General features: G+C 56.6%; 1 protein-coding gene across 1 annotated transcript in view; it reads right to left on the bottom strand.

Annotated features, from left to right (window-relative positions):
- Nucleotides 1-26,100, bottom strand: part of PLXNA1 (plexin A1) — a 48,461-nt gene that overhangs the window by 10,086 nt on the left and 12,275 nt on the right. Inside the window, exons 3-22 of the mRNA XM_081097139.1 lie at nucleotides 24,802-24,942; nucleotides 23,354-23,454; nucleotides 22,927-23,050; nucleotides 22,679-22,832; nucleotides 22,244-22,343; nucleotides 20,743-20,857; nucleotides 17,429-17,629; nucleotides 15,490-15,586; nucleotides 15,226-15,419; nucleotides 14,962-15,113; nucleotides 14,769-14,889; nucleotides 14,274-14,410; nucleotides 12,909-13,076; nucleotides 12,385-12,478; nucleotides 11,941-12,180; nucleotides 11,713-11,856; nucleotides 11,160-11,394; nucleotides 8,449-8,591; nucleotides 6,860-7,116; nucleotides 6,463-6,529 (exon numbers count right to left, since the gene is read on the bottom strand). Of these exons, the coding sequence (XP_080953265.1) occupies nucleotides 6,463-6,529; nucleotides 6,860-7,116; nucleotides 8,449-8,591; nucleotides 11,160-11,394; nucleotides 11,713-11,856; nucleotides 11,941-12,180; nucleotides 12,385-12,478; nucleotides 12,909-13,076; nucleotides 14,274-14,410; nucleotides 14,769-14,889; nucleotides 14,962-15,113; nucleotides 15,226-15,419; nucleotides 15,490-15,586; nucleotides 17,429-17,629; nucleotides 20,743-20,857; nucleotides 22,244-22,343; nucleotides 22,679-22,832; nucleotides 22,927-23,050; nucleotides 23,354-23,454; nucleotides 24,802-24,942 (2,985 nt within the window). The remainder of the gene's footprint in view (nucleotides 1-6,462; nucleotides 6,530-6,859; nucleotides 7,117-8,448; nucleotides 8,592-11,159; nucleotides 11,395-11,712; nucleotides 11,857-11,940; nucleotides 12,181-12,384; nucleotides 12,479-12,908; nucleotides 13,077-14,273; nucleotides 14,411-14,768; nucleotides 14,890-14,961; nucleotides 15,114-15,225; nucleotides 15,420-15,489; nucleotides 15,587-17,428; nucleotides 17,630-20,742; nucleotides 20,858-22,243; nucleotides 22,344-22,678; nucleotides 22,833-22,926; nucleotides 23,051-23,353; nucleotides 23,455-24,801; nucleotides 24,943-26,100) is intronic.

Here is a 26,100-nt window from a genome sequence, read left to right as displayed (position 1 = left end):
TGCCCCCCAGCTACCACATCACAGCCACGAAAGCTATCTCCTACTCTTCCAACCACCTAGCGTCCCACCTCAGGGCCTGAGCACTGCTGTCCCTGCAGCCAGCCATCTCTCCTCAGGTCTTTACTGGCCCTTCTGGACTCCACCCAATCTGCCTTCTCAGAACAGCTCCCGCTGACCACCAGGCCAAAGCTGCTGGCCCTCATCACCATCAGGGCCCTGCTACAACCCCCGGCTGCTGTTGCTCTGTGAGGCCCTCTCCCAGCTGGAGTGGAAGCTGCCTGAGGGCCAGAGCACAGCCGGCTCACCCACATTCCATCCTAACACCTAGCACGGAGCCTGTGTATGCCTGGGCTCTAGGCACTGCTGGACAACAGATGCCATGAGTGAAAAGAGTTGTCGAAGGAAGAGGCTCATGTCCTTACAGCAAAGGGAAGAAAGCCAACATCAGAGCTCACCCGTCCTGTCTGCCCCGGGCTGGCCCTGACTGCAAGAGCCACGCCTCAAGGGACCTGACTTCCTGTGCCCCTTGCACAGGTAAGGCCCGAGTGTGGGCACAGGCTCCAGCATTGCCTTGGCCCCCGATGGGTGGAGTTCAGAAGTGTGCTCCAAGAAGGCAGCATCCTGGACACTCCACCCCCTCCGTCACACAAGCAGCAGCTCTGCCCCATACCAGATGCTCTGGGCACCTTGTTAGCATCTGCAATAATTAAAGAAACAGCCCCAGACTCTCCGACATGCCTACCTCTAAATTATGTTTCATTTGCAAATTTGACTTCATTAAGTCAGCTGGGAAGAAGGCAAGAATGGGTGCAGATTAGGATGCCATTAATAGCTGCCTCTTCCTGCAAACCCCATCCGAAGGGAGTGGCTGGGGGACAGACCAAGCACCCGCCCAAGGCTCCTCCCCTGCTTGCACCACGCAGAGGAGAAAGGGGCATTTCTAAAAGTCAGAAGGAAGAGGTTATTGGCCCAGGGTCACACAGTGAATAAGGGAAGCCAGGATTCTAACCCAGATCCATCCACCTCCAAAGTGCCTAGTCCTCAAACGCCAAGTATCCTCAGAGGGCGCAGGCCAAGCCGGCTATCTATTCCCGGCCCAGCCAGCAGGCTCCCCAGTGCTGGCTCTAACCGCTCTTGCAAAACCTGCCCAGATGGGGCAAAGTAGGAACGGAAGATCTAAGGCCAGGAGACAAGAAGGCCCAGAACCCAAGGCCTCATCTAGTCCTACCCTCCTTGGGCCTCAGTTTCCTATAAAGTGAGGGAAAAGGATGTCCTCAAATGCCTCCCAGCCCCAGCTCTGAACATGCAGAAACTACCAATGAATTTTCAAGTACAAAGATAATACAAATATAGTCTATTCTATAAATGATGTTAGGACAAGTGTTTCTCCACTTCGGAGGGGGGAGGGGGAATCAAGTGGGAGCCTACCTCACAGAGTACACAAATAAAAATCAATTCTATGAACAATACAGGAGTTATATAAAATGGAAACTTTGTATTAAAAAAAAACCTGCATAAAATACTGGAAGAAATAACTCTAAAAAAGCTATTAAGGATAAAAAAAAGACATTAAAGAAATAAAAGTGGCCAATCAAAAAAGGATGCCCAAGTTATTAGAGAAACAGTAATTAAAGCAACAAGCTGGCAAATATGAAAAAAGAAAGCTGATGAAGTAGGTGTTATCCAAGGCCTGGGTAAGATTCTCAAACACTGAATCGGTGCAACCCTTTTTTGCAGGACAACTTGGCAGCATATATTCCAATAAAAAATGAACATGCCTGATCAACTACAATCATCGTTCTGGATATCCACTTCAGCATGAACACGCAAAGATCACTGATCAGCATGCTGGCCACAGTGCAGGGCACGGAGAGGAAAAATGCAAGCTCTCCTACCACCTCCGGCAGCGCAGCACTCACACTGGGAACATTATGCAACTGTTAACAAGAAGGAAAACCGGCCCTGACCAGTTTGGCTCAGTGGATAGAGCGTTGGCCTGCGGACTGAAGGGTCCTGGGTTCGATTCCAGTCAAGGGCATGTACCTTGATTGCGGGCATATCCCCAGTGGGGAGTGTGCAGGAGGCAGCTGATCGATGTTCCTCTCTCATCGATGTTTCTAACTCTCTATCCCTCTCCCTTCCTCTCTGTAAAGAATCAATAAAATATATTAAAAAAAAGAAGGAAAACCACCGGCAGAGGCGGCCATCACGCCTCTGCCCGAGGAGGGGGAGCACAGTGCAGTGCAAAGTGTATGGTCCTAAAATGGAAAGGACCTGTAGGGAAGAAAAGGTACAACACCAGGGTTTCTTCTTACTAGACGCCATTTATAGATATTTGCTTCCCAGTTCAGGACCCAGCATGGGAGGACACGCATCCCCAGAACGGGAGAGGGAGGGGGAAAGGCTCAGCCCTTTACACTCACTCTGTGCTGTCTAGGTATGCTAAAGTGAACATGGGTTACTTTTCTAGTTCAAATCACAGAGAGAAAGGGAGAGAGATAGAGAGTCAGAAACATCGATGAGAGAGGAACATCGATCAGCTGCCTCCTGCACATCTCCCATTGGGGGATGTGCCCGCAACCCAGGCACATGCCCTCGACCAGAATCGAACCTGGGACCCCTCAGTCCGCAAGCCGATGCTCTATCCACTGAGCCAAACCGGTTTCGGCTCAATTTTTGTTTGTTTCTTAAAAACAGTAAAGAAAGACAGGGATTTGGGGTGTTTAAAAACAATTTATGGCACACTAAAAAGAAATGAACTTTCAAGCCATGGGAAGACATGGAGGAACCTCAAGTGCATATTACTACATGAAAGAGGAGTCTGAAAAGGCTACACACTGTATGCTTCCAACTACAGGACGCACTGGCAAAGGCAAAACTGTGGAGACAGAGACGCATCAGTGGGTGCCAGGTGAAGAGGTGGCGCTCAGGCATCTCGGCAGTGAAATTACTAATACTGTAATGGTGGGTGCAGGTCACTGCCATTTGTCCAAAACCAATCGTGTCGCACCCAGCGTGAACCCTCACGTGAACTATGGCCTTTGGGGGATGTTATTTTAACTCAGGTTCATCGATTGTGACCAATGCACCACTCTGGTGGAGGATGTAATAATGGGGAGGCTGTAAGAGGGCACGTGATACATGGGAAATCTGTCATTTCTGCTTGATTTTGCTGTGAAACTAAAATTGTTCTAAAAAGTGTACCAAGTCAAAGTATGGGCCAATGGAGAAAAAAGCTGTTATCACGAGAATTTTTTATTTATTTATATGAAATGGAGATGTTAACTAACCTTACCTTTGTGATAATCATTTCCCAATATATGTAAATCAAACCCTTATGTTGCATACCTTAAACTTATACAGTGATATATGTCAATTATTTCTTACTAAAACCAAAAAAAAAAAAAAAAATACAGTGCACTCATCCCTCAGTACTCCCGGTAACTGGTTCCAGGACCTCCCCCATAGCAAACTCCGCAGATGCTCAAGTCCCTTATATAAAGTGGCATAATATCTGCATATAATCTACAGACATCCTCCCATTTACTTTAAATAACCTCCAGATTACTTATAATACCTAACACAATGTAAATGCTGTGGAAATAGTTTTATACTGTATTGTTTAGGGAATAACGACAAGAAAAGTCTGTACCTAATCCAGTGTAGATACAACCATCATAGGCCTAACTACATAGTAACACGTCAGTAACAATGTAACATCTTTTTTCCTGAATATTTTTGATCTGTGGTTGGTTGAATCCATGGATATAGGACCTGCAGACACAGAGGAGTGACCGTATACATTGAAAAAACCAAAACAGTTGTGGCACAGTGGCCAGCTAATGCAGACAGGGAGAGCCTGAGCCAGTGCTGGGTATCCCTCCAGCAGAACCAAATGGCTCTGGGCCAGTTCCTCCTGCCCAGCACCGCACACATCCGTATCGTGAGGGGGCAAACATGATTTGGGAGTAGGGGGGTGCTCTGAGCAGATCGAAGCACACCCTGCTCAGCTTCTTCAATGGAACCCCATAAGGGTGGGCCAGTCAGCTTGGCCTGTGCTCCCAACACTGCCTTCCCACTCCCTTGGCCAGCCCTGGCCTCCTCTCCCCTATCCATACCTGACCCGACCCTCCATGAAGGAGCCCCCACCCTCGAGCCCACAGCACGGCTTCCTGATAGCAGCACCCACTCAACCGCTCTGCCTTCAACCTCCTGTGCCGGCCCCACTTGCCTACTTCCTGCAGCCTGACCCTCCACCTGGCATCCCACAGCACACACCCAATCCAGGCCTCGGACTGGATTTGTCAAGCTGGGCCCCTTTCTCCGCCTGAGGAGCCTCAGGAGCAGACGGGTCGATGAAGCTAAGGCAGCTCAGACCCAGTGGCTCGTGTCCTCTAAACCTGCTTCTCTTGGCTTCCAGAGTGCAATTCAATGAGCGTGTAAATACATCACCGTCTCGCAGAATTTTACAGGAAATGCACAACTTTTCCTGAGGCTCCCAGCTTAGCATAACAAGAACCCCAGCATTTCCTGGACACTCTCCACAGGCCTGGATTTTCCCAGATGAGCCCTGCACAGCCTGTCTCCCTGTCCACACAGTATACCTCACCCCCACCTCAGAGCTGTCGCTCCCCCTGCCTTGCTAAGCAACTCCTTCCCTTCCTTCCTCAAACCTCACCCACCCCTTGACATCTGCCCCCTTTTCATGTGTCCCGATTTCCATTTACCCTCTCCCCAGCCAGGCAGGACTCTGCTCTGGGCACCTCTAAGCCACCAGGGCCTGGGCCCAACAGCATTCTGAGTGAAGGGCTGAAGGCCCCCTTGGGTGTCCCTTATTCAGTAAGGACACAGGAAACGGAGGTCCATGGCTAAGAAACAACCACGTGGATATTCAGGCCACTAGGCTCCACTGCCCATCATGCTGGCCATCTGCAGAATGTCTACAGAGGCCAGAGAAATGAGCGGAACACGTATGAACATACACCTGGGCACAGAGGTCAGAGAAATGAGCGGAACACGTATGAACATACACCTGGGCACAGAGGTCAGAGAAATGAGCGGAACACGTATGAACACACACCTGGGCACAGAGGTCAGAGAAATGAGCGGAACACGTATGAACATACACCTGGGCACAGAGGTCAGAGAAATGAGCGGAACACGTATGAACATACACCTGGGCACAGAGGTCAGAGAAATGAGCGGAACACGTATGAACACACACCTGGGCACAGAGGCCAGAGAAATGAGCGGAACACGTATGAACACACACCTGGGCACAGAGGTCAGAGAAATGAGCGGAACACGTATGAACATACACCTGGGCACAGAGGTCAGAGAAATGAGCGGAACACGTATGAACATACACCTGGGCACAGAGGTCAGAGAAATGAGCGGAACACGTATGAACATACACCTGGGCACAGAGGTCAGAGAAATGAGCGGAACACGTATGAACATACACCTGGGCACAGAGGTCAGAGAAATGAGCGGAACACGTATGAACACACACCTGGGCACAGAGGTCAGAGAACTGAGCGGAACACGTATGAACACACACCTGGGCACAGAGGTCAGAGAAATGAGCGGAACACGTATGAACACACACCTGGGCACAGAGGTCAGAGAAATGAGCGGAACACGTATGAACATACACCTGGGCACAGAGGTCAGAGAAATGAGCGGAACACGTATGAACATACACCTGGGCACAGAGGCCAGAGAAATGAGCGGAACACGTATGAACATACACCTGGGCACAGAGGTCAGAGAAATGAGCGGAACAATTATGAACATACACCCCAGGCTTGGCCTGGGGCCCACTGTCCCCACCTTGTGAGTCTCTGCCAAGCCTTCAGATTTTAAGGGAAACCAGATACCTGGGTCTGAGCGATCTCCCTCTCTCTACATGCAGCCACACCAGATCCACCTGGACCCACGTCTGGCCCGGGGCTGCAGTCTGTACCCTCTGCCTCCACCCCTTCTGAGGACGGCCTTGGGTCCTCAGGACGCTCCCAAGCCTGAACCGGGGCTTGTTTGTGCAGCCTCTCCCCACAACGAGAGCCATCAGGAGGCCCCAGGTGTCTCCCCAGGCTGGCCCAGCGCTGGGTGCTGGACACATGGACTCCCCTGCCAGGTTGTCCCCCCTCATCTTTAGCTCCAAGCCATGGGTACAGTGCAGAGACCTGGGCCTGTATTCAAACTCCAGCTCAGCCGCACACTATCTGTGAGGCCCAAGACAGCTTGCCTCAGAGCTGGGGTGTCCACTCCTGCCTTGGTGGCTGCGTGAGGCCTGGACAGCCTCATGGAGACAGGAGAGGGGCCAATGGGTGCATGTCCTGCGGGAGTCCACTCTGAGCCACTCTGGGCTGAGACTGTGCATCTCTGGCCTCCTTTTTTCCTCACACCCATACATCTGTCCCCAGCATCCTCTTGTCGTTCTCTCCGCCCCGGCCCACCTACCTTGAGGAATTTGTACAAAAGGAAGGTGAACCAGTTGGTCAGCATCTTCTCTGCTACTGACTCGGTCCTGGAGAGAGACAGAGGCAGGGTGACATAACTTCCGCTGCCAGGCCCACACAATATGCCCACCCCACCATCACCCCTTCCTACAGCACTGAAGGCACTCATGGGCTGGGGAGCTGTGGTGGAGACCCCAGCCCTCGGCCCCAGAGAAGGCCTCTGAGCATGACTCAGGCCTGACACTGATGGCCCCGGAGTGGAGCTCCATGCCCAACACACCAGGTCACCACGACCAGTATCTGGCCAGGGAAGCCAGAGCCCCCCCAGAGCCGCGACAGTAACGCCCCAGCCGAGCACCCGCAGGCCTCGGGGTCTGCAGGTGGAGGTGTGGGCTCACCGCCGCAGCAGCAGCTTGGGGTGGTTCTTGCTCTCGAGGTTCTTCTCAATGAGGTCGGACAGCAGCTGCTTGAGCACGCCCGTGGCATACTCCATCTCGCCCTGCAGAGCCGTCATGATGAGCGAGGCCACGTTCCCACGGTCGCGCATGGAGAAGCTGCGCTGGGCCTCCAGCGTGCGGATAAAGGTCAGCAGGAAGTGCTTCTTGGTCAGCAGCTGCCCAAAGAGCGTCAGTGATTTCTCCACATTGGCCTGTACCTGGGAGGACAGGAGCTTGCTGAGACCCACAGCAGGGTACCCAGTACTGTCATGGAGGGGAGGGGCAGGGAAGAGGCCTTCTGGGCAGGGCAGGGCCAGAGGGCAGGGCAAGGCCACAGAGCAGGCCTCAGAGGCAGGTGACATCCTGACAGGTGTCCAGGTCTCAACAGAATGGATGTAGCCTGGCAGTTGCCTGAGATACCCACTCCAGACAGAGACCCAGGCATACCAGTGTCAGTGAGGGGTGTAGAATGAGGGCCTGTTTCTGCCACCATCTAGCAGTTTGGAAGGAGAACAACCCAACACCCCATCTGCTGGGCACTCACTCTGCTCTTGCCACAACCATCAACCCAGAAACCACCCTCCCCACTTCATGGAAGATGCCTGAAGTCCAGTGGGGGAAGAGGCTTATTGGGGCCACATGGCATGGAGGTGGGAAAAGAGGTGGGATGCAGGCATGGCTGGTTCTCTTATCTGTACCAAGGCTTGTCAGGCAGAGGCCACCAGGGACACCTGGCTCCCAGCTCAGTCAGACAGATGGCAGGTCCCAAGAAGAACACACAGTCACAGCTATGAAAGCAGCTGGACCAGCACAGCAGATAGCAACATCAGAAGAGAAACCTGACAGAGGACATGGAGCTCCCAACATGCAGCAATCCCAGGGAATGCCTGGGCCCAAGCCAGAGTGACAGGAAATCTTTCAGGTTCAGTCTAAGAGGAAACATCCCACCAATGGAACCGCACAGGTGAGCAGGCCCCCAACATGCAAGGTGTGCAGAGAAGGGATGCCCTTGGCTAGAGAACATGACAGAGCTGATCTGCAGAGCCCTGGCTATTCCCAGCTAGGAACTGGGCTCCTGGCCTGCCTGAGAGGCCCCTAAAGATGTGTTGTGCCAACAGCCAGGACTCTGACAACATCTTCAGAGAAAAGCCCAGCTCTGACGGCCTTCATGCTTCCTTGGTCACGCGTTCCTGCCCCAAAAGCCACAAGAATTTCAGCTGGGCACTCACACCTCCCAGCATACATTGGCTGGGCTCCTGCCCAGTGAAGCTTGGCATTCGGAACCACCCAGGAGGCAGACCAGGTGAGCTGGAGGGTGTATGAGACGGACTAGAGGGCTCCACAAAAGCAAGGCGGCCCCAAGGAGCCCAGTCACTGGGATGGTTTGCTGGATTGTGACTCTCCCACCCCAGACCCCTTCCTGACCTTCCTCCTTGCTTCCCCGCTCCTCTCCTACAGCCTCAAGCCATCCATCAGGACCCTCCAGCTGCCCCCCAGCCCCCCAGGAGCCCCTCGGGTGGATGCGGGATGAGCCCCGGCCAGCAGCCCACCTCCATCTCCTTGAGCACTGGGTGGTCCTCAATCCCGGGGAAGAGCACCCGCATGGCGTACGTCCTGTAGTCGAGGAAGGGGATGCCAGCACCATCCAGGTCATTGGTCAGCTCGTGGATGTCCGTCTGCAGCTCTGCAAAGGCTATGGCCAGACCAGGAATCAAGGCAGGTGCCCCACTGGCCTCCCGGCTCCCCGACCCCCACTCAGGGCCAGGCTTAGACGCTGGCTCTGCCGCTCACTGGTTGGGTGACCTTAGGAAAGTACTGCACCTGCCTATGCCTCAGTTTCCCTGGTCCTAACACAGGGACAAAATCCCTTCGTTTCTCTGAGTCATCACAGGATTAGCCAAGATGAGAGCAGAGAAGGTACTGGACAAGGCCCAGGTACATGGAGCTCCCAACATGCAGCAATACCAGGGAATGCCTGGGCCCAAGTCAGGCGTTCACCCCTCATACTGCACACTGGCATGTGGGGGTGGAGTAACAATGGGTGTCAGCTCTTTTGCCACCTGAGAGAGCACCAACCACCCACCCTGGTTCCCCTGGACTCAGCTGCCTGGAAAGAGAAGGGGTATGTCCAGATGAGGGAGATGGTGGGCAGCAGAGGTGCCAGGACCCAGGGGCTGTGCAAGCTCCCCAGCCCTCCACCCTGACAGCCACCAAATGCACAGCTCAGGCCTGCAGGCTGCTACACTGCCCACCCACTCCAGGCGACTCTGCCTCTCTCAGAAACAAAGCAGGCAGGTGCAGGCCCTGACGGAAACATTCCAGAGGTGTGAGGTATTGACCCTGCAGCAGCCCAAGGGATGAGCTATCTGATCATGAGACAGAGGAGTGCCTGGCAGGCTCTGAGCAACAGCTGGCAAGTTTAACTAAGAGCCGGGCCTTCATCTCTTCAGCACGGCTGCCGGGCGTCTGTTTATCTCTACCTGGCTGCCCTGGGGTGCCCACCAGCTATTGCACCTACACACGCTGGCAGATTAAGGCTTCATGCACACCCGCCTCAGTGGGCAGCCGTCCTTGCTCCAGTAGAGGTTCCCGCCTGCAGAACTCCCCTCTGGTCCCCGCACACCTGCTTATGTCCCATCAGTGGCAGGCAGGTCTGTCGGGGAGTGAGGAGGCTCCCAAGACTGGCAGGGTACTTGGCAAAGGGATACCTTGGTTCCATTCAAGTTAACAACCTGATGACAGGCTCATTATGACCTCGAGGCCCTTAGGCCCACCCTAACACTTAGCTCCTTTTCTTCATTCACATTTAGGAACACTGCTAGTGTCTGCCTTCTAGAACTGTGAGCATTCACTAGCCAATATCAGCAAAATGCTACGGTTGTGCCTAGCACCTCACAAACACCCAATAACATGATTATCACCGGCGCTGCTGTTCACCCCTCCTAACACCCCCAGCTCCTTAGATGTTGCTCAGAGACATGCACAGAGCCTGAGACCATGAGTGGGTAGGGGCTGGCCTGTTGCTGGGGACCTAGCCCTGAGGCACCATCTCATACCCAGCCAGGGAAGCCAGCCATCATGGGCCAAGGCACATGCATGGTAGCTGAACCTAACCCTCAAGTGACCACTGTACAGCCCATTGTCCATGGCCCCAGCCCACACTTCCCCGCTGCCAGTACTAGGTCCTACCCACCCAGCCAGCAGTGCTGCCCTCAACTCTGCCAGGGATGAGCCATGGCACCTCGAGCACACTGGCCTTCCTGTGAAACATCAGGAAGAGACAGGAAGCCCATGCGGATGCCCTCTGTTCCAGCTTGCTGACCCACTAGCCACTGCTCACACAATTCCGACATCTGTGGCCTCTGCCTCCAGAACTCCCCCCTCCTCCCACCCGCTTCTCTGGACCACCTTCACCTGCCCTTGGGGTCCACCCACTTTCCATCAGGGGCTTCAGAGTCACAGGCTTGGGGAGCACGTGACCAGGTATGACATCAGGAATTGGCCGAAGTTGGGCACAGCAGGGAAGCTAAGCTCACCCACTATGGCCATCTTGTCACCACAGGGAGTGAGGAGCCCCAAGACGAAGAGATTCCTGACAGGCTTACATTCCGGAAGCCAGCGTACTCTGCACTTCCCTTGCAGAAGCCAGTCAGAGCTGATTTCTGCCATTCACACCCAGGGTCAAGACATACACATGCCCATCCTCAGAGGACTATAGCCTGACTCCCTGAGAAAGGGCTCCTCAAGGACAAAAGCCACCCCAGGCCAGGGTCTGCATGTACTGAGGGATAAAGAAAAGGCCTACTCAGCACGATGCTTGGCCACAGGCATGCAGCCACCACGCTAGCACGAGCATGCATGCCGCACTGCCCTGTAGGCTCTGTACGGGCCATCTGGCACTCACAGCCCCCAGTGAAGTGGGCACTGGCACTACGCCCATCCTACAGATAAGGAACCGAGACACCCATGATTATGTGTCTGCCCAAGGTTCTACAGCCAAGATGGGGCTCAGACAGCTAGAATCTGCATTGTAAGCAGCACCCCACAGAAGCCAAGGCTCCAAGGCCCAAGGCCCCAGGGAGGCCCCTGCCTACCTCACTGGGAACAAGCCCAGCACAGTGAGGCCATCAAGAATGTTGCAAACTGAGTGGAGTTGGCAGGCCGGCAGCCCCTGGCTCAGAAGTAGCAGCACCCCAGCATGCCCTACATTCCTGGAACCCCCCGGCCCCTCCATGTTTCCCTACTCATAGCTCCAACAGACCTTCCTTGCATTCGAGGGCCACGCGGGACTCCAGGTTGTCCATCTGGAGCTGCAGCCGCTTGAGGGTGCGGTCAGCATCACGAGACTTGCGCTTGTAGGCAATGAGCACCCCCACGATGACAAGCAGCAGGAGGCCCCCACCCCCGCCGATACCCACGATGGCGGGCAGGGTCAGCAGGCTGTCTGAGTACATCTGCAGCATGCCCGGGGAGAACTGGAAGCCACCAGCCTGAACCTGGAGGGGAGGGTGCAGACTGTTCAGAAGGTGACATGCCCACTCACAGCTCCTGGGCCCACACTCTCAAGATCCCCACAGCATCTGCCCCTGGCCTGGACTGCTCAGTGGGGATGGGGACACTGGGGACCCAGGGTAGGTACCAGGCCACCAGGTGTACATGGATTGGATGAGGGCCAAGTTAGGGCTTGCCTGGAGCTGGGCTCAGTCGCAGAGTTGGGGTTGTCACAGGCAGGACTAGGTCAGAGGGTCAAAGACACGAGGGACCCAGTAACCAGAGCCAGGGCTGAGGCACAGATCACCGGGCTGTGGACATACCGTGACCTTGTGCTCCCCGGTGAGGTTGGGTGACTCGCAGAGTAGCTGCGTCTCTGACACTGTGAGGATGCAAGGCGTGGAGCCGATGAGCACCGTGTAGTTGAGCCTTGAGTTACCAGGTGCAGGTGGTAAGAGATTCCGGCCCTGGGGGTGGAGGGTGATGAGCTAGAGACCCATTGGCCCTTGCCTCACCTGCACCCCCACTCCCGCCCACTGAGTGAGGCCCACCTTGAGGATGAGTGGGGAGCCAGGCTTCAGCTCCAGGAGGCCCGTGGGGCTAAGTGGTTCCAGCACGGGGTCGGGAAAGTAGAGGAAGGAGGTGGAGTTGAGCACAAGCAGGGCGCGCACGTCATCCATGACAAAGCCCAGCTCTTCAGGCCGCTCCCCCAGCTCAGGCGGGCTGCGGGAAGGGTTGTCCACCGATGGGGCCTGGCACACCATGGTAGTGTCGTTGTACACCAGGCAGTTCTGGGGACACAGGTGCGAGGACACTGGGCCAGCTGCTCTGCACATGGAGCCCGGCCCTGGCAGGGCCAAGGGGCTGCTGCCACATATGCACACCCAGAGGCCAGGGGATAGCTTCTTTCCCTGGGGCCTCCAAGTACAGCAACTGCCAAGGTAGCTTGGGTTGCACGAGGAGGGGGAGGGATACGGGGAGGGGCAAAGACTCACGTTCTCCCTCTCAACACCTCCATACTTGGCCCGGATGCGGGGTTCTCGGACAGTGGCCAGGTTGGTGCCTGTGACTGTTAGGAGGGTCCCTCCACTAGAAGATGAGGGGATGAGGGGTCATGGGGTGAAGCTCTCTGCCCCAGCCCAGCAAACAGGTGGGTCCCGACACACCACCCAGCTTCCCAGAAGACATAAGCAGGATACAATCTTTCAGCACCAGAACTCAGGTTGCTGCATCTACAGCAGGGGAGTGACCAAAGTCTTAAACTTTGCTATTTCTACTCCCACCCACAGAGACAGACCCAGGCAGTACAGGAAGGGTTTGGCCACACCCTGCCCAGCTCTGCACAAGGTACCACCACTGTAAGGAAACCACCAGAAATTCAACGACGAAAAATTTGGTGGCAGGACCACACAAGGAAGAGGAAGAGGAGAGCCCAGTGCAAGAGCTCCGTCCTCATAGCATCACACGGGACGAGGGCAGTGGCCAGGCTGGGGCTCAGGGCAGGCTGGGGCAGCCCCACCTGTTGATGCTCCACTCTGGGTCAATCTTCAGGATGGTGGGGTCCTCGGTATAGTTGTACTTCACCTCAGGGTTGGTAAGCTGAGCTCGGTTGATGTTGATGACAATGGGGGCGCTGCCAGGGCTCTGCCCTGGGGGTGTCAGACACCGGATCTCCCGGGAATTCCTCCTGGAGGGGCCCCATGGGACAGTGAGGATGTGGGTGCTACAGCTCACCTTTCAGGTGGGCTAAGTTTCTAGGTTCCATCGAAAACAGGCATGTGGGCAAGTTTCTCCCCAGGCCTTACCTACCCAGTTGTAAAACGGGGCCACACCAGGACCTGAGGACTGTTACGGCTCCTTTCTCCAAGGGGTCAGGTGCTTGTCTGCCCATCTTGGACCCCATTCTGGCCCTCTCCTTCCAAATTGCCCTGCTTGGTATTCGAGGCCCTATCTGACCAACCCACTAGCTAAGGGGCAACCCTGACTCATTCCCCAGGTGACCCAGCCACGCCCATGCCCAGACTGGAGAGCCGAGCTGGCAGTCCCCACAAGCAGGCTGCTGAGTGGTAAGGGAACTCCAGGAGGCCCAGGAATGGCTGGTGGGACAGAGACTGGGGAACCCTGGCTTTCCCACCTGCTGTGGCTACCTCCACTCAGCCTGTGGCTTCTGTTGCCATGAGAACCAAAGTGCCAAGCTCAGTGCCAACTCTTGCTACATGGGTAATGCACACGCCTCCCCTGATGTGAACCTGGGGCTAAGCCTGGGCCTGGACTGTGAGTAGGCAAAATGAACTGGCTGGCGCGGGGGAACTGGGTCACTGCCACTGGGCGGGCAGCCAGCCAGTCACTACCTGCACCTGGGTTCCCATCGCCTCAGCTCTTTCAGCACAGCTGGGAGGCCCGCAACCACCAGGCCCGCCAGTGCAGCAAGACTGCAAACACCAATAATTAGTCTGATAACGGGTAATTACCACAGGAAAATATTTAAAGGGCCGCTCCATTATCATCCCTAATCTAAAATTATCTATTTCAAGCCTCAGGGCTTTTGTTAGCATTTTTTCTCTCTTAAAATTTTTAAAAAATACTTATTAATGTTCCCAAGGGATCCCTCAATCCCAGGACAGGGTGGTTGTGCCTGTCCCTTGAGCCCAGGCCCTGCCCACCGGCCAGCCCTGCCTACCTGCCCTTCCCACTCTGAGGTAGCCTGTCTCCATGGTAACCTTCTTACCACTGGTTTCCATAGTGATCACCCTGGCCAGGCTCTCCAGGTTCCCCTTGTTTCCCAGGCAACGGGAGGGGACATGCAGCCATCTGAACCAACCACCACCAGGAGAAGGTGGGCTATACCTACCACCCCACCCCCAACCCCATCCACACCCCTTACCAGGAGAAGGAGCAGGGCCGGCCGCCAACAGACACAGCCACATCACTGCCTGCATTGAGGTGGCTGCCCTCGATGCCAATCCAGGTGCCCCCTGAAAGAGGCCCCCGGGCAGGACTCACGCGGTAGAAGGTTGGAGTCTATGGGAAGAAGGAACTTGCTGGAGCTCCAGGGAAGGCCTACCCCTTGGCCCAGAGGCTTGCTTGCATCTCCAGCCTTGCCCAGGCCCTGTGCTCATGGACTCTCAGACAGAGCCCACAGGCAGGGCCCAAAGTGTACAGAGGAACCTGGAGTCAGACCCCAGAGCTGAGGAGGGGAGATGGAGACCAGGAGCAGGGGTGTTGCTGCACGAGGGGGTGGGGGGAGCCCACACGAGGACAAGGAGCCCCACACTGGAGGTAGCCTTTGGGCCAAGCCAGGCCCTGCAGGGACAGGCCTCACAGTCCCCTGAGGCCTCATGGGAAGAAAGGGTTCCAGGCTGGGTGGGGTGGGGCTTACCACAAAGGTGAAGCGTTTGGGCGACAGGGCCCGGAACTGGGGGGAACAGTCCCGCACGCACACCTCCACCAGGGCGTCATGGGCCCGCACTGTGCTGGCATCTCCGATCTCGCAGACGATCCTGTGGGGCACCAGAGGGCTGCAGCAACCAGCTGGGCAACAGGGCCTCCCACCCTCTCCAGGCGGCACTCACTGCTCGGCACTGATGTACTCGCTCTCCACAGGGCTGCACAGCACCTTGCCCACTCGCACTCCCAGCCGCACGTCCTCGAAGCGCAGGCCCAGGTTCTCACCCATGATTGTAAGCCTGGTGCCTCCCTGCCGTGGGCCTGTCTCTGGGGACAGCTGTGGGGAAACAGAGGGTGGGAGGCCAGCAAGGGCCATGAGGAGCTGCACAGGGAGGCAGCTGAGCAGTCAGAGACCCCATTCCCCTCAGTGGCCCAAGAGGTGCACCTACCTTGAGGATCTTGGGGTCAGTGCAACGGCTGCTGCCATGGTGGGCATGCATCCAGGCAGCAGGCAAGTCAGCAGGGCAGTGAGGACGCAGGGAACAGCGGCGCTCAGCCACGCACCAGCCGCACTCGAAGCGAGGGTCAGCTTTGAGGCAGAGGCCACAGCTCTCCCGCAGGGCCGGGCATTTGTAGAGGTGGGCTGTAGGGGGAAACACAGTCAGCGGGGCCAACCCACGGCCCCACCCCCAGGGCCATCCCACCCGGCTCACCCTGGATGTTCTGAGGGTTATCAATGATGAAGTTGCCATTCCACACCACCGACAGGTTCACAGGCAGGTCGCTGATGTCATTACCCTCGTAGGAGTACTGCGGACAGTATGCAGTACGGAGTCAGGCCAAAACCCCAGGAGGCAGGTCAGGGCTTGTGTACCCCTCCTGGTCACCACTGGGGCTGGATGCTGGGAGTGAGCTTGGTGGGGCAGGGTCTGGGGGCCTTGCCTGTCCAGACTGGTGTTTCCAATACAGAGCTGGGTACCCAACAGAAACACCTGGCCGCCAACCAACCTAGGGACTAATCCTCTCCTGCCACACCCAGCTCTCCCTCCAAGCCCCTAACTCCAGGTCTTCCCTCCCAGTGGCCCTGGCCCCTGCTCTCCAGGCAAACCTCTGTCCCAGCAGCATATGAGGTGTATCCTCCAGGATGACCTCCCTACTTCCCCCACCCGGAGTTCAGGACTTCCTAGCTAGACCCCTTGGATGCCTGTCAGGGATGCTCTGTGAATTGAGGTACAAGCTGTGTGCCCCCATACCCCGGGCATAGGCTGGCAAAAAGCACTGTCAGGTGAGGCTCAGCCCCCTGCCCCTCCCAGGAGCTCAGGCCCAGCACTCCCTGCTGTGCCCCATTGTCTGCAGTTGAGGCCCTCTACTCCATCCCATTGTGCAATGAGCAATCCATCGTCATTGTATCTGCAGGAATTTAGCTGGATCCTATCACTTCCTGATACTCCCTTTCCCTTTAAAAACGTTACAGAAAAGATAAAGGTTACAGAAAAGATAAACGTGGGCCTGGTGAGAGGGGAGAGACAGACGGGATGAGGAGTGCGAGGAACAAGGTGGCAGAGGCTCAGGAATGGTGAAGAAACAGAGAACTAGAGAGACAGACAGACAGACAGCCTTAGACGGAGAGGAAGGAGAAGGTGGACAAGTCTAGGCCAGGGAGCCCCACAGAGATGCAAGTGGAAGGTGCGGCTGGCAGAGTCAGTGATACAGTAAGGAAGAGAGAGAGCTGAAAGGACAGGACAGGCAGCAGGGCACAAGGAACTCCAGCACCAGCCAGCTCGCTGACCTGCCCCCAGGAGCCTGTTATGACCCCCAGACGCCAGCCCAACCTGCTAGGAAAAAGGAGAGGTTGGGAAAGGGTCTGCCACCACTGGCAAGGGACCCTTCCCCTGGGATTCTACAGGGTGGGGGCCAAACACAGGCCTTGCAGAGAACTCAGGAGCCAACAGGGCCTTGGCCACCGCAGGAAACCCCTGCTCTCCTGACTACATTCTTCCTGAACGGATGGGGAAACTGAGGCCTGCCAGCAGTCACAGAAAGGGCTGGAAGAAGGCCTCTCGGGACCACCCTCCCCCAGCCCACAGGAAAGGTTTGGGCTCTACAGAGATCACCGTTACTGAATCCACTGAACTTGATAACAAGCTTTGAAAATGTCATCCTATTAGATTCAAGGCTCCAAATGTGGCTGCTTCTTGGCACTGGGGCAACACCTGCCTACTAGTGTGCAAATGCATGGGCTGCTATGAACAGTTTCTGTGTCTGGCCACAGGAGATATAAAAGGAGCCGAGTACTTGGGCACAATCCCTGACCTTGGCCCTCTGGAAGCATTGGGTAATGACAGCATGTGGGAGTTTCCACACCCTCAACCTGGCCTCCTCCCCACGTTCCCAAGACCCCATGAAAAGCCCACATCTAAGTTGCCCATTCCCACTTCTGAGATGTGCTTCCTCCAAACATCTGGGTGGCTCTTGGCAATGCCCCACCCGCACACCCAGGCTGCCTTAGGGGCATGGCAGACACCTTGGGAGCTCGAAGAACACCTGACTGTGCCCTGTCCTTTTGCTCCTGAGCAGAAAGCAGATCCTAAGCCCAGCAGCCCAGTCCAGCAGAAGGGGTTCCCCAGGCCCCTGCCGTCTCCCCAGCCTCACCGAGGAGTTCTGGCACTGCAGGCTGGAGCTGTTGAAGCGCAGAGCGTTGACACGGGCCGGGCTTCCCGGGATGTGAAAGAGGCACTCGTACCCACGCTGGCCCGACTGTGGCTGCGGCAGGTTCCGGGCAGTGAGGGTAATGGGCTTCACCACGCCCACTGGCACGTAGATCTGGGTGGAGGGCAGGATCTGCGGGCAGTCCTGGGGGTGACAAGGCTTCAGTTGAGCGTAGAGGGGGCCAGGAAACAGGTACCCCATTGTGGCCCAGACTGCAATCTATGTGCAGAGCCCGTGCTTCTCCGGGACAAGCACCACTGTGCCCACTTTATACACTGGAAGACTGAGGACCTCAGGAACAGGCAGCTGATCCAGAGGCAGGAAGCCTGGGTTCTACACTTGCCAGGCTATGTGGCTGCACTCTGTGCCCTGGGGCAGGCCCTCCCCGCTCTGGGCTCAGTGTGCTGTCTAATGTTCTAGGACCCCACCATTCAGCAACCAAGAGGTCCCATCTGGTCCACAGCTGAAAAGGCCCTTGAGACAGAAGCAGCCAAGAGTGAGCGCTGGGGCTGTAAGCTCTGCTAGGGGCCCAGAAAGCATGTAAAAATAGTCAGGCAGAAAAACAGTCGGGGCCCCCAGGGCCAGCATTTTGGCAACAATAACTGATGCAACAGCCCAGCTCCCTTGCAGCACACTGATAGCAGCCACAGGAGGAGACAGACCCAGGGGCATGCTACTGAGCTGGGCTTTAAATAGAGATGCTGAAAACAGGCCGTAATCCCCAAGGCCTGCAGTATCTCCCAGCAGAGCGTGGGCCCAGGCCTGGCTCTGCAGAGGTTTTGGAGCCTGTAAGGGACACTGGGGGAGCAGAGCCAGGCGGGCTGACTACTTCCCCTGGGTCTACAGGGTGACCCCATCTCCACCAGGGAGAGACAGATGATGGTGACGTGTACCAAGGACCACCAACCCTGCACTCAGGGGCCCTCACTTATGCCAGCACTCTCCTTGCATTGTGAAGGGGTGCCCAGCCCAGCCCAGCCACCAGGCCCAGGCATCTTCCTGCTGCCTCCCTAGACCTTGTCATCCCCACTGGACCCCTCAGCAGCCCTGGCTCGTCCTGGCCACCAGGACTGTTCTCGCTGTTCCCCCGCCTCACACCTCCACTCTGTGGACACTATCTCGGCTGCTTAGGAGCCAGCGCCACTGTCAGTCTCAGAGCGTAGGCCCTGTGACCCCCAGCTAGTCTCTCTGGCCGGGCCTTGGCACCTCAGCCATGAAAAGGATTCTGACATTCCTTTCAGACACCACCAGTGGCCTGAGACCAGGCTGAGCTGGGAGAAAGATGAGTAATGTGGACCAGGACTCTTCCTTAAGGGGACCCATCTCTGCCCATTCAGGGGGCTCTGGGTCTGTATGCTGGCTCGTCTACAAAGTGAGTGAGGAGCCACAACTGTTTATATGACTCAAGTTAGACTTTTAGTCACCTGACCTAGAACTCTTCTGCCTACACACAGTAAGTAAGACTTCAGAAAACTTCCCTTCCATTCCACTTCAGGGACACCATGACCAGGGCAAGTCCCTCCTGGTAAGGAGGCCACCAGGAGGGAAGGCACATGACTGTCCTATGCTCGCCACCCCTCCCATTCCTGGAGAGGCCAGCCCAGCATTCCTAGCAGAAAGCCCTAGCTTCTAGGTTTGGGTTCAGAGTGAGTGTGGACTCTGCTTCGGGGTGCTCTACATGGGACCCCTGCCAGGCATTGGACCTGCACCAGCTGCCTCCTCTACGCCCTTCCCTAACATGCTCTGGTGGCTTCCACCTCAAACAACCCGAGCACACGTGAGAGTACAGGGACGGGGCAAGCAGTGGGGTTCCTGGGGACTCCTTCCCATGGGGTAGGGAACCAAGACACCACAGAGTGAGCAAGCTCCTGAGTGCGGGTGGCCCCAGAGGAGCCAAATCCAAACAAGAGATGGGAAAGAGAGACCTGGGCTGGGAGCCTAAGTCCTTACAAACAATAGGATTGGTTGTCTGCGGATGTTACACTCCTTATAAACATACCCATAAAACCTGGGACTACAGCTTATGATGGCCTATCTGTGCAATAAATCCACCCCCCAATAATCCTCCCTGGACCCACAATCACTCCCCGCTTGGCCTGCATGGGCAGATTCTTCAGGAGGGGTCTGCACTTGCTGCTCTATTTCCCCTGGCCATTGAGGCCCACAACAGCCCACCGAGGCCCCTAAACCCCACAGTCACTAACCCCACTGGAATCAGCCCCACCAGCTTCCTGCTGCCTCAGGGCCCCTGCCCACCCCCAGGACACCTTGGCCCAGTTCCTCACACAGGCCAAACTCCCAGCAAGCTCACTGCCCACCCTCTATACCCCTGGTCCTCACACTACTCACTCTCACTCTCAGACACTGTCACGCCCAGATGCCCTCAGTCCCTGCCTGCTCTCAGCCTGCCCCACACTGCCATCTTGTCCCATGATGTTCAACAAAGGTCCAGAGGGTGATGTAAGGGGTGACCAGGGGAGGCTCTGTGAGGAGAAGCCCACAGCATGGCAGGGACCCTGTGCGTGATGCATTTCCTCTGCCCCAGGACTGTCCACGGAAGTTCAGGCCAAGTGCCCCACGGCCGGCAGGACCCACACCCTCTTGCCCTGTCCCACCAACAGGCACGGTGTCACTGTGAAGAATAGAGTCTTGGTTTCAAGTTCCGGCTCTGCATCTGCGGGCTGGATATGGAGACCCCTGGCCACTCCCTCCCTGCCTGGCAGGTTACAGGTCTGCCCATCCTGGTCCTGAGAGCCTGGGTTCCAGGAGTAGTGACCCTACTGCTCATGAAGTCAGTACCTTGCCCAGGCTCCAAATAATTATGACCTAATTACCATCAGTTACCACCCAGGACCTCAGATGGCTCCAAGGAACTGACCAGCTCCTTGTAGATCAATCTGACATGTCCCTTTGTCCACATGGACTCAGGGCACTGGGCCCACCTAGCCAGACACCTCACACTCCAGGCTCGCATAATCCTGCATGGTCAGACCCCTCTCCACAGGGTGCCCCAGGGGGGCCACTGGTCTGAGGCTTCTGCAGCTCCCCTAAAGGTCACAAGAGACTCAGTGACCACCAACAAATGCCATTGGCTGGCCTCAGGCCAGAACAGCCATGAAGGATGTCCCCAACCTCACAGACCTCTTGGTTGACATCCCAGCTACCCATAGGTGCTCTCCCAGGCACACCCGCAGGCGATACCTGGTCCTGTTACAACTCTGAAACTCTGCACCTCCCCTCCCCTGAGATTGCCTTACCTCAGACACATTGACGCGGCCCTCCAGGAAGGCGCAGTCGGCAGCATTGTGTGTGCACACGTGGCGGTATTTGCACCAGTGGCAGGGGAAGGAGCCATTGACACATGACAGGCAGCTGCAAGGAGGGAGTGGGACAATGAGGCCAGGCATCACCTGCCTCCACCAGTTGTCATACAGGGCCCCACCACAGCACCTCCCTGCTGCTCCTCCAGTGGTTAATCACAGGGCCACCCCAGGGCCTTTGCACTGGCTGATTCTCCACTTGCTCAGAGAGAGCTTCCCTGTCGGCTGGTCTTACCCACTGATCTGCCTGGTGCTCCCCTCCCTCCTTCACTGCTCTTCCCCAAACCCTCAATAACCTAACAGTCCACCCGAGAACCAGCCTACAGAGCCTTCCTGATGACGGACACATCTAAAGTCTGCACTGTCCTCACTAGGACACACATGACAATTACCACTGGAAATGTGTTACTGAAACTAAGGAAGTACATTTTAAATTCTGTCTTGTCTTAACTTAGATTTAATTTTGGTGGATAGAGCTATGGGAGATATCCACCACCCTGAAGGCTCCGCCTGGCAAGAGCTTGTCCCATTCATTCTGACACGTCCCCAGAGCCTGGACAGGGCCCTTTCAGTGCTCTGCCCCCGCAGCTTCTTATGACTCGTACCTCGTCTCTACAGCTTCAGTGGCCCCCTTCACTACCACTCCCAGGCAAATACCACTGGCTCTCTGAGAACCTACCAACCTGCCAGCCACTGGGCTTCTCCTGAGACCCTCAATCCCCTCCAGCTCTGGAGTGCAGCCCCCTGCCCCAAAGATACCAGCCGGCCCAGAACAGAGGTCATACCCTGGTAATAACAATATCCAGATCATACCATCAAAGGCAGGCACAGCTGAGGCTGAACCCAACCATCCCTACGCCCCATGTTGGCCCTTCCAAGGTCAAGCATCCTCCAGAATCTGGAGTCCAGATCATGGATGGGGCCGAGAGCACCCCTCTAGGCCCAGTGTGCCAGCCCATGGCAAGATAAATAGTAGATCCTCAGCTGCTTCCATTCTTCCTGCTACTCACAGCCAAGACAGGCAGCAGACAAGCACCAGGCCAGCACCAGCTTCCATCCTGGTTCTCTGTGCCCCAGCTTCTCCATCCTCCACCCCCAACCCACATCTGGGGAAGCATGAGCTAGAGGACCTGGACTGCTACCTGTCCCAGAACAGCAGGTACTAAATAGCCTGTCCTATGGCACACCATTGTCCATCTAGACAGCCTAGCAGCCTCCGTCCCCCTCCAGAGCTCCCGCTTTGCTTTGGTGCCCGTAGGCCATTCCTCATACTGAGGCTAAGAGCAAGACTCTCCAAGTGTGAACCAGTGCAGGTCACCACCCACCTGCTCTGACTGCTGCCTCCGCCTCAGGCTTATCTGGCCCCTCTGCCCAGGGGCTTGCTCTCACGGCAGAACGCCTCCCACCCTGACTACTGCACAAGGCCCGGAACACTCACGACTGGTGGACACTGCAGTTGTAGAAGACAAAGTCCACGGAGGCAAACTTCTTGCCCGTCTCCTTAGACTTCAGGTAGAGCTTCACCACACGCTGGTCTCCTGTAGGGCAGCACATGCTCAGATCACAGGACACCCATGCAGGGCAACCCCCGAACAGGAAATGCTCTCGCCACGGACCATCCCAACCACCAAGTACACAGCCCCTGGCTGCACCTCAGCCCCTCCGGCTGGTGGACACCTGAGCATACCAGGTGGGCCCCTGCTTCTTCGCACCTGTCTCCTGACTATATACTGCTCCCGTTTGGCATCTGCTCTTTCCCTTGCCATCCTCCTTGGTCACCATGCAACACCCATTCTCTGTCCCCAACAACAGTCCACCTCCCCAGCAGGAGGCCCCTTCGAATGCCGCCCAGACCCAGCTGTGGTGCACTTACCCTGGCCCTGAGTGATGGGCGCCACCTCCCCCGAGGATGGCGAGTGGCAGTGGATACGGCCGTCCTCCAGAATGCTCTCAGACTCAGTGAAGTCCTCGAAGGAGCAGTTGACGCCGGCAGAGAGGTCAGGCACATTCCAGGCCTGCAGCACCAGCTAGGGCACCCAGGGCAGGAGGTGTGGGTGAATGGAGTCCTGTCACCCCCCTCCCGCCCCAATCCCTTGGCCCAAGCTGGGTGGCCACACTCACCGGGACCTGGGACATGGTGACGGAGACATTGCGAGGCTGCACAGTCAGCTGCACGCACTGCAGCAGGTCTGAGGCGAAGCGCTGAGGCTCATCCGCCCGCTCACAGGCATCCCGACGGGAGCAGCTACAGGCAGAGGAGCCTGGGCTTAGCCCAAGGAGCAACCCAGCACCTAGCCCATGCTTGGCAGAGCCGACACCTGTGCTTGGGGAAGCCCACCAGCTTCACTGCACCCCGTCTTTATTGGGATGTGGCTAGACTGGCTGTAATTCAGCTGGTCACAGGAAACAGCCAAACCCAGGAAGACCCAGAGGAGCTCGGAGGGGAGCTGTGACCACCCGAGGTGCACAGCAAGGCCATCTGGGGCCCTCCCAGGGCAGAGACAACCATCAGGGCCCCCCTGCCCACCCCTACCCGCTCCAGACTCACATGCTATGCAGGACACACCAGCCGCAGTGGGGATCCCGAGAGCCCAGGCACAGCTCACATGACGTGTACTGCACACAGCTCTCCACGGGCACTCGTGTCACCTGGCAGGAGGGACTCTGTGGCAGGCCTCCACCAAGCCCATCCCAGGGACCCCTACCAACTTCACTTCCTCAGCACAACCATGTGCCCCCCTGATCCCATAATCCAGGGACACCCCCATCTTGGGACTTCCTCCAGCTAGGTCTATTCAGCCCTGCCTGATTTGGCTCGGTGGATGGAACATCGGCCTGCAGAATGAAGGGTCCCAGGTTCGGTTCTGGTCAGAGGCACACGTCTGGGTTGTGGGCTCGATCCCCAGTGGGAGGTGTGCAGGAGGCAGCCAATCGATGATTCTCATCATTGATGTTTCAATCTCTCTCTCCCTCTCCCTTCCTGTCTGAAATCAATAAAAAAATATATATATTTTTTAAAAAAGCCAGTCCTTGGGGACACAGCCTTGGCTGAGTCAGGCCTCTCGCCCGGAAGCCAAGGGTGGTGATGGCCAGGGAGCAAGTGGTGCAGGTGAGTCATCCAGAGAGCCGACTGCTCCAGCCAGAGTTACTCTCCCATCTGCCTGGACTCCGAGGTTCCAGGGGATCCGTGGCTTGTTGGCCCATATCTTAAGCACAGAAGAAGGTTGGGCCCCACTTGCCCTGACCTCATCTGCTTGGCTCTGAGGTCCCCAGAGAAAGGGAAGAACCAGACAGCCAGAGAGGGGCAGAGAAGCGAGAGCTGGTCAAGGAAGGGAGGTCTTGTCTTTCCCACCTGCCTCCCAACCCCCCTCACCCCAACTGCCATGGTTCACCAGGCAGAACAGAAAGGCAGAGGCTGGCTGCAAGCAGGCCTGGCCTGGCACACAGCACATGGCCTTGACAAGCTGGGTCAGGCCAGCCACAGGGCCCACAGAGGCTGCTGCCCAAAGTCCCCACCAGGCACATGAGGCCAGTGCTGGGGACTGAGAACTCAGTCTAAGAACTCAGGGCCCCAGATGCCTGCCTCAAACCCTGCAATGACCCCAATACTCTGATAATGCTCTCATTCAAATATTTGCTCCTGTGGATATGAAGTCATTCAGGGAGGGGTGGGAATGCTAAACCTGGCCCAAGAGAACCTAGAGCAGGGGTGGGCAAACTTTTTGACTCGAGGGCCACAATGGGTTCTTAAACTGGACCAGAGGGCCAGAACAAAAGCATGGATGGAGTGTTTGTGTGAACTAATATAAATTCAAAGTAAACATCATTACATAAAAGGGTACGGTCTTTTTTTTGTTTAGTTTTATTCATCCGGCCCGCGGGCCGTAGTTTGCCCACGGCTGACCTAGAGGCAGCATGGACAATGTGGGCCATGGCGGCCATGCGCAGCCCCCCAAGGTAAGCCCACCCACATGCATCTATCCGTGTAGCACCCACCTGCTTTTCCGTCATGGCGTAGAGGTACTGGCGGTCCGGGCTGAGGACCAGGTCACGAAGGATGGGGCTACCTTCCTGGGCCACCACACTCTCGTAGGCCAGGGCTGGCCGGCCGCCAGGGTTGGCCAGGTCCACCAGGATCTGTGGCATTGAAGGCCTGAGAGAAGCTGTGCCAATGTCTTTGTGCCCCAGTCCTACACCCACATAAGGTGGGGGTCCCAAGTCCCTCCCTTAGCCATCCCCCAAAGCCCTACAAGAACAAGGCTGAGGCCCCCACCTCAACCCAAGCGGCATGCGCAGGACATACTGCATACCGGTAAGCTGGTCCTAGCCTAGACCCTTCTTCAGTCAACAGAGGTCACAGCCCAGGGGTGGGGGTCTTTGGGGATTAGAGAGAACCACAGCCCCCCACCCCTCACTTATCACCGAGCCACACAATCATTTCCAATGCAAAGGTGGCAGGTACCCCCTGAAAACACACCACCTTCCTGGGGCAGGCTGGACCTCCCCGAGGAGAGGATGTTTGGGAGGGAGGAAAAGAGGGGCCTGCAGGGAGCATGGGAGGTCCAGTGAGAAGGCTAAGTGAGACCCCTGAAGCCTCTAGGGTGAGGAGACTGCTTGAGTGTGAGGGGCTGTGCCCCAGGGCATCCTGGAGTTGGGGCTTGCCCTCAGAGAAGCTGTATTTCAGATACCAAACAAACCAGGCATTAATTAGCCAGCTCTTCTCTGCAGCTTGCAATGCTACAAGTATTTTTAGTTGCTTTTACCAAACAAATGTATTTAATTAACAGAGAAACCCAGGGGGCTTTCCAGAGATGGGACTCATGGGGCAGCTTCAGCCCAGCTCAGCTGGTCTGGGCAGGCTCCCAGGGCACAGGGCTGCTGGCTCTGCTCAGGTCCCTCCCAGCTCTGGCTATACAAGGGCAGCAAGCCCACCTCGCCACCTCCACCTCAGGGGCAGGGCTGGGGCCAGGGCTCAGTCCCTGTTTTGCACCCCCACATTGATGGAACAGGGTGGGCCTGACTGAGTGGGATGGGCTTCAGGGCAAGGAAAAGCTCCAACAGGGGCTGGGCAAGGGTAGCCAGCCAGGGTGTGGCGCTGTGTCTCCAGGCCAGAGGCTGCTGGCTGAGAGAGACTGGGAAGGCCGCATTCCTGAGAGCCCAGAGCCACCCCCCACTCCTGCTCAGCTGCACATCCTCTCAGCTGCCTCCCAGCCAGGCAGGCAGGCTTAAGTCAAACCAGACCAGGAACAGCACCGCCCAGTGCTGGGCAGGGGATGATGAACCTGGGGTGGGCCT

The sequence above is a fragment of the Myotis nattereri genome (assembly GCF_964212035.1).
Source record: "Myotis nattereri genome assembly, chromosome: 8".
In the NCBI taxonomy this organism is placed as follows: Eukaryota; Metazoa; Chordata; class Mammalia; order Chiroptera; family Vespertilionidae; genus Myotis; species Myotis nattereri.
The sequence above is the reverse complement of the archived record's forward strand: the minus strand, read 5'-3'. Positions and strand labels throughout refer to the sequence as shown.